The sequence below is a fragment of the Cygnus atratus genome, chromosome 2 (genome assembly GCF_013377495.2).
Source record: "Cygnus atratus isolate AKBS03 ecotype Queensland, Australia chromosome 2, CAtr_DNAZoo_HiC_assembly, whole genome shotgun sequence".
NCBI classification, from domain to species: domain Eukaryota; kingdom Metazoa; phylum Chordata; class Aves; order Anseriformes; family Anatidae; genus Cygnus; species Cygnus atratus.
In genome coordinates, this window is record NC_066363.1 from 109,309,090 (window position 1) to 109,320,115 (window position 11,026).

Below are 11,026 nucleotides of genomic sequence, written 5' to 3' on the forward strand. Positions count from 1 at the left end.
TGTAAACTACGGCCAACTTATCAAAGTTCTGTTTGAAAGCTTCACTTGCTTCCTCCTTCCCTCCACCTGATAATCTCAGTTATCCCCATCTCTGCCCAGGGTGCTGGTAGCGGTGAGGGAGCTCAATGGGTGTCCCATTATGTGGATGCAGCCTCCAGGAGGATGAGCTGGTCATCCCTGGAAAAAAGATTAACCTGCTGGGTAATTTACTTCAACAGCTGATTCTGTCAGATGGTATTCTGTCAAATGTTTTGTCTTTCAGTAAGACTCCAGCATGTAAAAGAGATTATATCTTCTGATGACTTGCTATCAAGTGCAGATTTCACTGCTAAGCCCTTTTCAGCCTGGCATTATGTCTTTTTTCAAATAAGCACAAAGGATGCACCTAATTCTTGACTTCAGAAGATTCATAATATGACAACCTAACACACATTCATATTATAAATTTGGTTATTCTTCTACAAATTTTCCATACGCACAATCATTATCTAGCTTGTTGTCAAAAGCATTTATGCCTTTTTTTTTTTTTTTTTAAATGGAAAGTAGCTCTGCAGTAAAGGATTTGGTGGTCCTGGTGGACACCGCATTTAACATGAGCCAGCAGTGTGCCCTCGCAGCAAAGGCAGCTAACAGTGCCCTGGTCTGCATTAGGCAAAGTATTGCCATCAGGCTGAGGGAGGTGATCCTTCTCCTCTGCTCCCTACTGGTGAGGCCACGTGTGGAGTGCTGGGTCCAGTTCTGGGCTGCCCAGTACAGAAGAGACATGGACATACTGGAGAGAGACCAGTGAAGGACCATGACAATGATGAAGGGGTTGGAGCATCCCTCCTGTGGGTAGAGGCTGAGAGAGCTGGGACTGTTCAGCCTGGAGAAGAGGAGGCCCGGGGGGTTCTTATCAGTATCTATAAATACCTGAAGGGAGTGAGACAGGGAACAAGATATAGGATGTTGATTCCATAGGTCTTAGCTAGCACAGCTGTATGTTAACGACCCCAAAGATAAGGGAGTAAAAGGGTGTATGCATAGATAATGGAATCAGCAAGAACTGGCTTGACTGCTGAAGTCTGTCAAAGAAAGGTCAGAAGTTTAGCAGTGAGGAAGACTTCTGGCCTTCATCAAAAGACCACAAGAGTACCTCCCAAGGACTCCAGTACGCATGCAAATAGGGGGGGGAAGCTATGTTAATGAGTCTTTGGAGACCTGATGAATATGCAAGAGACGGGAAATGAAATGAATATGTATTTATCCCGATAACATAAGCACACTGCCACTAACCCTTGGTGTGTGTGTTAGGCGGAGCAATCCCACACATAGCCGGCGCCCTAATAAAGAATACCTGCTTAATAACTCTGGTTACTGAGTTTTCACTGTGTCAGGAGGGAGCAAAGAGGATGGAGCCAGGCTCTTTTCAGTGGTGCCCAGTGCCAGGACAAGAGGCAATGGGCACAAACTGAAGCACTGCAGGTTTCTTCTGAACATCAAGAAACTCGTTTTCCACTGTGGGGGTGACTGAGCACTGGTGCACCTTGCCCAGGCGTTGCTCGACATCTCCCTCCTTGGAGATATCCAAAAACCACCTGGACACACCCTACGCAACCTGCTTTGGGTGGCCCTGCTTGAGCAGGGGTTGGACCAGGTGACCTCCAGAGGTCCCTGCCAACCTCAACTATTCTGTGATTCCATCAACAACATCTTGAAGAGTACAATACCATCACTACACTCAGAAGTGTTCCTGCGCATTCACAGCAAAACTGTGCTCGGAAGCTATGTCAAAAGAGGTATGCAAAATGTTTTTTTGGACACAACGAAAAAATAAATCATTTGGGAAATACCGAGACAAGCTGCAAATTAATAATCTAAGAGAAAAAAAAGAATGTATGTTCTCTAAAAAAAGGGGTGCATTATGAAAAGACAAGGGCACCTACGTTATTGGTTACATAGGATCCCTACATGCAAATGCAAAAGTCACAGTGTTACAATGATGCACAGCTACATCCATAAAAAAAGACACCAGAAAAATAAAAGGCACAGAAGATGGCAATGTGCCAGATTCTGAATAGGCTAGGAAAACAACTACAGCTTGTTTTCTCTGTACTCCTAAGAGCCATTTACATTGTTTGCTGAGACACAGCTGATAATTACACTTAGAGGAGCACTGACTGTGTTTTGCAGGGTTTTGGTACCAGAGGGCCATGGGGTGTGACCAGTGAGGGAGAAGGCCATGAACTGCCCTGAGCCACTGCCAGATGAAACCGATGAAGACAACCCAATGCGCACCAAAATTTCAACCGCTCGGAGGAGCATATGATGCTTCTCGTCAAACTTATTTGGAAAGAAAAGAAGAAGACACATGAGAAGCAACAGAGGAGACATACAGCAGGAGACATCACCAGTGGGTGCCACAGACAACGTTGCAAGGAGGTGCACCAAGCCAGAGCAGCAATAACCCAAAAAGTGCAGTGGCCCATGGAGGATCTATGTCAGAGCAGGGAGTTTCCCGTCTACCCTCCCACCCCCACGGGTCTGTGGCTTGTGCCAGAGCAGAAGAAAACCAGTAAGGAGCCCGGAGGAGTAGCACTGAGAAACCCTTAAGCACAAGGCTCCACCTCATGCCTCACCAAAGGAGCTGACAAGTGAAGTTTACGCTGGGAATCAGGGAAGAGAGACAGAGGGCAGAAAGTGAGCTTGGCGAAGGTGGAGTAAAGGTGTTTCCCTACGCGTTTGTTTGATTGCCCTTCACCAAAGAACAATCAAAGGTTCCTGTTAACTGGAAATAAGTTAAACTAAGAAAAATTTCCTGCACTGAGCCTGTTTTGCCTACCTCAAGAAGCCAGGTACTGTACCTATGAAATGGTACATAAGCAAAAAAGCTGTCTTTAACGAAAGAAATGTATTCTTTATAAACTGAAGGCTCAGTCTGAAGCACTGCCTGTGCTTCATGGTAAATAAAGTTAATGGCTCTCAATTTGTTGGCGGGTGTTTACGACACGAGATGAGTATCAGGCTAGAAGGTAAGAGTTTGAAACAGCCAGATGAAGAATGCCAGAAGCTTTCAGCAGAGCAATTTACAGCTAAGATATGTGCAAGTGTCAATGAACTGTAATCTAACTCTTAAATCTCAATGGAGAATCAAGGTTCAATTTAACCTATGATTGATGACTTTCTATATATACTAAAAACACACTCAAAAAAAAAAACAAAAACAAAAGCCAACACAAAACAGAAGCTCACAAATTGCAGACACCTTATCAGCAGCTAAAACTCCTTTAATCAGGTCTCATTTTCTTTTTTCCTTTGCATATAAGCACACAGGCACCCAAAGCAAATTTTCCTATTTGATCTGAACATGCACTGTGAGTCTTATCTGGCTGCTAAGCCAACTACAACACTTAACATGAAGTCAACACAGATTTTGCCTCTAGATTTAACATTTACTTTGGAAAAGATGTTCAACAACCAAATGTCGAATTTCGTGTGCATATCACCATGGCTTGGAATAACACGGATAGACTTGAAGTGTTAAATGAAGGAGAAATAACACACTGTAGATAAAGAATCACTGGTCTGCTTCCAGTGGTCCTCTGGTATTTTACCTAACATTGTGAAGTATAAAATAATCATCATCAGGGTCAACATTTCAAAGTAAAGGAAGGGAACGTTCTCACTGACTCACTGGAGAGCAGCTCTGCAGAAAGGGGCCTGGGGGTGCTGGTGGCAGCAGCTCAGCATGAGCCAGCAGCGTGCCCTGTCAGCCCAGAGAGCAAAATGCATTTTGGGGAGCATTAAATACAGCATGGCCCCATGGGTCTCTGCAACTTCCTGGGGAACTACGGCCTCACAGCTTAGTGATGTAGCCAGGGACTAACAGAGACATAGCAGCCATGCAGTCATCTTCCATAAAGAGGCAACTAACCCAGAAATAATTTTCTGGCTAACAGGATCAGACTGGTGGTGCAAACCTCTTGGTGGGAACCTGAACTGCTTCAGTTAATTGCATCAAAACCCAGCATGGGCATTTTCAGTGCTGCCCTTTATAGCTACTAATTTTCTCAGAAAATACCTCCATACCTCAGCTACATAATATAAATAAACATGGCTTTACTTTGAGTATTTCACATTGGTCCAGGAGCTTCTTTGCTGTGACTTGTTCAGGAATCTTTAAAAAGAAAAAAAAAAAAAGAAAGAAAGAAAAAAGGAGCCTAAATGCCACATCCAAACTCTGTGAGCTTGCAATTGCATGCAAAGTTGCAGGTTGGCTGAATGTTCGATGCTATCTGCCAGCTTACCACCTGAAAGACGGACACTTACCAGTCAGCTATCCTGCTTTATGTCCCATTAAGAAGAATTACCAGTCCAAATTGAAAGAAATCTGTTAGATCAACAAATGAAAGAAACTATAAAACACATTTAAGGAAAAAAAAATTCTCAAATCACAAATTTTCAAACCAAGAACTGTTTTTCAGTTGTGCTTACTGGGTAGTGGATATTTGTATCACACCTCTCCATTATTCATAAACTGAATAACATAAAGGTCATTCATACAAAATAGCAAATATAAAAACTAAGATTAAACACATTAAGTGGAGACTAATGTCTTGCTGAAAGTAATTGCGAACAACTGCATAGAACAGCTTCTAAGTGGGTTAATCAGATAAACTTTTCTAGTCTGCTGTTGGGTCACCCAGTTGGTCTCTAAAGATGATGAGCTGCTGAGGATCTGGTAGTGGGGACCTAGTACTGAGCAGTCATGGTAGCAGAGCAAGAATGATAACAATCACCTTAAGGCAAGCTCATTTGGATGTAATTAATGTCATCGCAGAAACATAAAACATCTTTGGATACCAACAGAAAAAGGTTCCAAAGGTCTCTAGAAAAGGACTTGCATTCAAAATATAAATTATCTGTAAGCATTTCTCACAGCTTAGAGTCGTACGTTACAGAAATATAGGATTACTCAGTAGCCCCTGGGAAGATGGTCACTACAGGCAACCTACTTACCAAACAGAGCACTGAACACTAGTGTTCTGAAACAAACACTTCAGCCTGAAGAGCAAATTGCACAAGATAAAACAGCAGAACATGAAGTGCCTTGTCCTCTCTGCAGTGCTTGTGGGTTTCCCTACTTTCAGAGGTTATTGGTATAAATATTTACAAAAAGAAGCTTCAACAGAAGCATTAAGAACATCACTACATATAACAAAATTCAATAATAAAAGATGCTTTACTTTAAGATGCCACATGAAAACATTATCACAACTATAATGGAAAAAAGACAGAAAAAAAAACAATCAGAAGGTAGCTGCATGACAGAAGCTCTCTAAAGGAGCTACATACGGAGATCTAAGAAATCTTTCCCACAACAGCAAGTTAACCTACACAGTCTTGCAAGGCTTAACAAGCTGAAAGTTGAGGACCCTAAAATTTATACAAGAAACACGCTGCCATTAGCGGACTTGTTCAAAGCCTGCGCAATTATAGGAACTTTCACCAGAAATTCACAAGCACAAATAACAAAGAATAAAGTTATCTGCCAAAGCTGACATTAACTCCATGCAGCTTCCACCATGAAACTGTGTTGTATGGCATCACTTGATAAAAGTAACAAGGTTTCGAAAGCCACTCTTCAAAAGCAAAATCCTTGGTGACATCCAGGAAGTTGCACCTGGATAGCTCGTGCTGAAGGAATGCAGACACCATGCATCTGAATATCACCACTGTTCAAATTTGAGCAGGAACTTAAAAACCACATAGCCTTACAAATCAGTCGACACATGCATTTAATAACTGGTACTACATTATTAAATAGCACTGTAAGTGCACAGACGTATGCTAACTGTATCCTCTTCCCACTGAAATGTCAGTAACAAAAGCAAAGATGCTGTATGTAAGCATTTCAGTGAAGCTTGGAATATAGTATGGCAGTTTGGGAAAAAAATCTCAAAATTGTCGGGTCTTATATGTGCCTTATGTTTTGTATATGTATGGCATGTTTAAAAAATATCTATTTTAGTTCACGTAGTCTTGAAAAGTGAGTAACGGAATATAGGTTTTATAATACAAAAATAAAATCATTGCAAGATGGATTGATTTCATTATTCAGAATGGAAGAAGTTGCATTGAGCAAATTACTGGGACAGGAGCTTAGCGAGGTATCGAAACAGCTCTTAAGAAGATTTAAGAGTTACCCTCTGGTGATAAAGAGCTTAAGGTGCTAATACTTGTTCATTGATCGCAAATAATGTCATTAAAATGTTACTTATTAGGCATTGGCAAACAAATATTCACAACAAATATTACACTTATTTCTCGAGTTCCTACTACAGCTGTGTCTCTCTCTCATTACTCCCTTTCAGTGAACACCCTTTTTTGCCTCTTAGCATAGTGATGCACTGGAATTTATTCCGGAGGACTGGAAAAAGAATCTTTTTAAGCAGTTGGTAGAATGGAAGGATACAATGGGAAGGACACAACGGAAAGCTCAACAAAACATTAAAAGCAAAATATTTTTGGCTTATAAGTATGTCTGAAATTCAAGCATATACTTAAATTACAAATATTTACTTTCTATACACACATACTTTTCTCCAAACCATGAGGCCACAATGATGAAAAGTGTCAAAAGTAAATGAGTCCATTTTATATTTATGTAGTAACACTAAATTCAGTACCAAAAGCACCCTTCAGACTCGTACTTCACTTCAAATACCCCTTTACGTGCTACAACACTTGTATGCAGTTTTCAACACAGGTATCTTTCTGCTTAAAAAGCAGTGTGCCCTCTACAAGCACCTGGAAGGATTCCTACTAGTTCAGCATCAAACTGAGGTGTTCCAACTTCACTGCGTACTTGGCAACTTAAGCCAGGGAATTTGGGGTTAGCTGCTTATCTCCATTCCTCACTGCAAGCAAATACCTTCCAATTAGACTCTAAACATCAGAGCAAACAGTGCCCATAGACCTGATAAAAGACTGAAAGGTGTGCAAGCAATTTCGCTCCCACAAAGAGAGAAAAATCCCTATTTATTTCACTTATTAATCTCAAAACTTCACGGTTCTGGGGACTGAAGTTACATAAATACTCCACCTATGCTCTATAATGCGTAAATGGAAGAATCAAACTAACAGATCATTTTCAATTAAGAGGATACTGCTTTAGGATCACTGTAAGCAAGAATAATGAAGACTAGATATGCTCCAACCTTTTTTTTTTTTTTAATATAGTTTTTTAATCTCTCTCCTCTCCTCCCCAGAAAGGGAAGGCTAATTTATAACCATATAATGCCACATCTAACCACACTGTCACGCATGCTGTTAGGGGACAGTTCCAAAATTCCTTAGGTGACAAATATCTGTTTCAAAACAGAAATACGAACATTTTAATAATAAAAAGAGACTACTGTATATGACGACAGAGGAAATGAATCAGCTCCTAAACCCACCTCCCACTTGCTGTACCACCTGTCTCAACTATCTCTTAATTTTTTACACCTACAGGAATGCACTAACCTTATGTCAGCGTTAGGAATCGTAGAATCATATTGGTTGGGAAAGTCCTCTAAGATCACCTGGTCCAACCTTGAACCTAGCACTGCCAAGCCCCCCATTAAACCACGTCACTAAGCACCACATCTACACGCTTTTTGAAGACTTCCAGGGACTGTGGCTCAGCCATTTCCCTCCGCAACCTGTTCCAATACTTTGCAGCCCTTTCAGTGAAGAAATTTCTCCTAATACCCAACCTAAACCTGCCCTTGTGCAACTTAAGGCCATTTCCTTATCACTTGGTGCTTGGGAGAAGAGCCCGATCCTCACCTCATCCTCACCTCGCTGTAGCCTCCTTTAAAGTAATTGCTGAGGGTGATCAGGTCTCCCCTGAGCCTCCTTTCCCCCAGGCTAAGCAATCCCAGCTCCCTCAGCCACTCCTTGTAAGACTTGTTCTCTAGACCCTTCACCAGCTTCATTGCCAGTCTTTGGACACGCTCCAGCACCTCGATGTCCTTCTTGTAGTGACAGGCCCAAAACTGAACACAGTATTCAAGGTGCAGCTTCACCAGAGCTCAGTACAGAGGGACAATCACTTCCCTAGTCCTGTCGTAAAAAGATAAAAGCGTAAGTCTCAGGAAGCAGCAGCCTGAGACCATGCCTTCAAGCACTCATTATTTTCAGCTTGCAATCAGCTTTAAACAGTATTTTTCAAGATTTACATTCTCCTTTAACTCCTATGTGTTCAGGTATACCCAAAGTAACTCTCATGCCATAGGATGATGCTCAGAGCAAAAACAGTTCCAACAGCTGAGCACTTACCCGGCACCTTTGCCAGACACTACCATCCTCACAGCCAGTTGGCAGATGGAAAAATGCCTGCCCACCCCGGCTGTGACAGCAGAATAATTCAGTCGTGTGACAAACTGCCAATGAAAGTAGATCTAAAGCCAAGCATGTACTGAGGCTGAGTCACCAGGCAGAATAACTGTGGAAATAAACACTGCTAGATATACTGCATTTGCCTTATCTTTCACTCAGATGGTCTCTAATAGCTTTAATTGAAGAAAAGTGAAGATGACATTCTGCTTTATCTTATCTAAACAATTCAAAGCTTGCTTATCAAAAAGATGTTTTTTCCTCAACTTTCATCACTTCTCTGAAAGGTTTTCAGCACTATAAAGTGGGGAAAGTCTGTCTCGATCACGTGAATCCATTCATCATCTTTCTCCCAAAAGCAGTTAGTTCCAACTTTCGAGGTGCCAGAAATTCTGCCCTTTGCAGTAAGATGCTTGGCGAACCGCAATGTGCAAAACTGCCAGAGGCACTGAGATGCCAGAACGCTCTTCCAGAAGCCCAGCAAGAAAACCTTTACACTGCCAGTGTGCCACACATCGAACGCCAAAGTTCCCGAACCCACCAAGCCCGACAGTTTTCTCTGTACCAGCATTTACTGGACATGTCAAACAATCTACCTTGACAAACCTACATTCATTCAGAGTCAGATGTTCCACGAGATACTGAAAGCTCTGAGATGTAAAGTGTGACCACGCTGAAATTAGCTGTGATGGAGGCAACTCTGGCTGAATTCGCAGTCAACACATTATTACAGATGCCCTTTCCCTGAGGGAATGATCATTCAAGGTTCTTGTTGCACAGGTTTTTAACAGCATCAACTCTATTATCCTAAAGACTTAGCACCTCAAAACAAGACTTAACACTTCAAAACAAGACTTACCACCACCAGGAGCAGTGAGAACGATTTGGGTGTTGACATGCTAAGAACTTATACTTGAAAATTCCACTTTAAGTGTCACCAAATCCAAACACATCAAGCTCTGCTTTGCAGAGACGAACTTCTCCAGCACTGTGTTCGAGTGGTCTGCCTCGTGGCAAGGAAGTCTTGATGTCAGTAAGTTTTTGACATAAGAAAACCCAGAATATCACATGATGATGGTTTATTTCTAAATAAACCTTTAAATACGCCAAAATCTGTGAACCAGCGGACACAGAAGTCGCATGGGAACAGAAGTTGCTGGAGCACACAGCAGATATGAGAAGCAACAAAGCAGGGAGGCCAGCAGGACAGCTCGGTAATGTGCCATCCTGAACACTGACGGAAGAGAGCTGTGCAAGGGAGAGGGAGACGCGTGTGACAGGTATTCCTGCCCACACTGGTAACTCAAAACTTCCATCCCAGAACAAAACTATTACATTGAGCACTGCCCAGACGGAGGGCAAAGCAAGCAATGCTCTGCAAAAACACTCAGCCTGGAGAACGATGGGCAAATTAAACCGGATAAAGGAACTAAACGTGAACGTTTGACAAGAATGAATTCGTGCAAAGTTTACAATATGCACCGCGAGTTGAAGGATACATAGGTGGTTAATGAGTTCGTACTCTCGAAAAGCGAAACCACAACAGAAAACGGGCAGCTGGTGTAAGTAGCAAACTCAGCAGTACGAAACTTCCACCTGGGAGAGCCCGGAAGACCAAGCAGGCTGTACCGAGAGGCGAGAGGAGCCAAGGGGGCAGAGCAGGCAGCGGGGAGGCGGGCGGCAGGCTCCAGAAGCCCGGCTACACCTCCCGGGAAGCCACCGGCGCTGCCCGGACACCTTGGACAGCACAGAGCCCGCGGCTCCCTGCCTGCCTGCCTGCCTGCCGCCTCCCTCCCCGCACGGGGGAGCTGCCGGGCCGCCGCCGCCCTCCCTCACAGCCCCGCCAGGGGGCCCACGAGGGGGAGCGGGACCCGACGCCCCCATCTCCCCTCAGCTCCCCTCAGCCCCCCACAGTCCGCGAGGCGCGACCGTTGGGGCGCTCCCCCCCCCCATTCCCCCTTCCCCCCCCCCCCGGCACCTGTCCGCGCTGCGCTCCGCCTCGCCGCCCGCTCCCCGCCCGGCCCCGCACCTGGCAGACGGCGCCGCGGAAGGCGCAGTAGCTGTCCGTGCCGCAGCTCAGCACCTTCTCGTCCGGGTCCGCCTGCTCCCGCCGCCGGTCGAAGAGGAAGACGGTGCGGTCCCCGCCGCCGCCGCTGCGGGACGCCGCCGGAGCCGGCTTGCGGGAGCCGTGGCCGCCCCCCGCCGCCGCTGCCATGTTGGGAAGGCCAAGAGACGGAAACCGGCCCGCGACGATGGCGGCGGCGGCGGCGCCGCCTGGGGCCTGGCCCGCGAGCTCCCCCGCCTGGCGCCGCGCTGCTGCCGGGCGGAAAGCCCCGCCGCGGCCCGGAAGGACCGGGGCCGGGCGGGCGGCCGGGAAACGAAACCGCGCCGCGACCTCGGAACGAGTCCGCGCCCGCTGCGCCTCGGCGCCGCCGCGCTTCCGGGACCGGGAACGGTGGGGGCGGTGGCAGCGCCGCGGCTTCCGCTCCCCGCCCGCCCGCCCGCTGCGGCGCGCAGGCGGGGTGGGCGCCGCCACCGCGTGCCGGCCGCGCGCGCGGCGGGCGTTGAGGCGCCGTCGCCGGCTGAGGTGGTGCGGGGCGGCGGCAGCCGTGGCGCAGCACTCTCAGGAGGGGAGTGGGTGTGGGAGCGTTTGTACACATCTACT

The 11,026-nt window shown here is 45.6% G+C and overlaps 1 protein-coding gene across 1 annotated transcript in view; it reads right to left on the reverse strand.

Annotated features, from left to right (window-relative positions):
- The window catches only part of SMCHD1 (structural maintenance of chromosomes flexible hinge domain containing 1), an 83,747-nt gene extending 72,950 nt beyond the window's left edge, over positions 1–10,797 (reverse strand). Inside the window, exon 1 of the mRNA XM_035563999.2 lies at positions 10,391–10,797. Coding sequence (XP_035419892.1) covers positions 10,391–10,576 — 186 coding nt within the window. The 5' untranslated portion in view covers positions 10,577–10,797. The remainder of the gene's footprint in view (positions 1–10,390) is intronic.
- Positions 10,798–11,026: the final 229 nt, after the last annotated feature.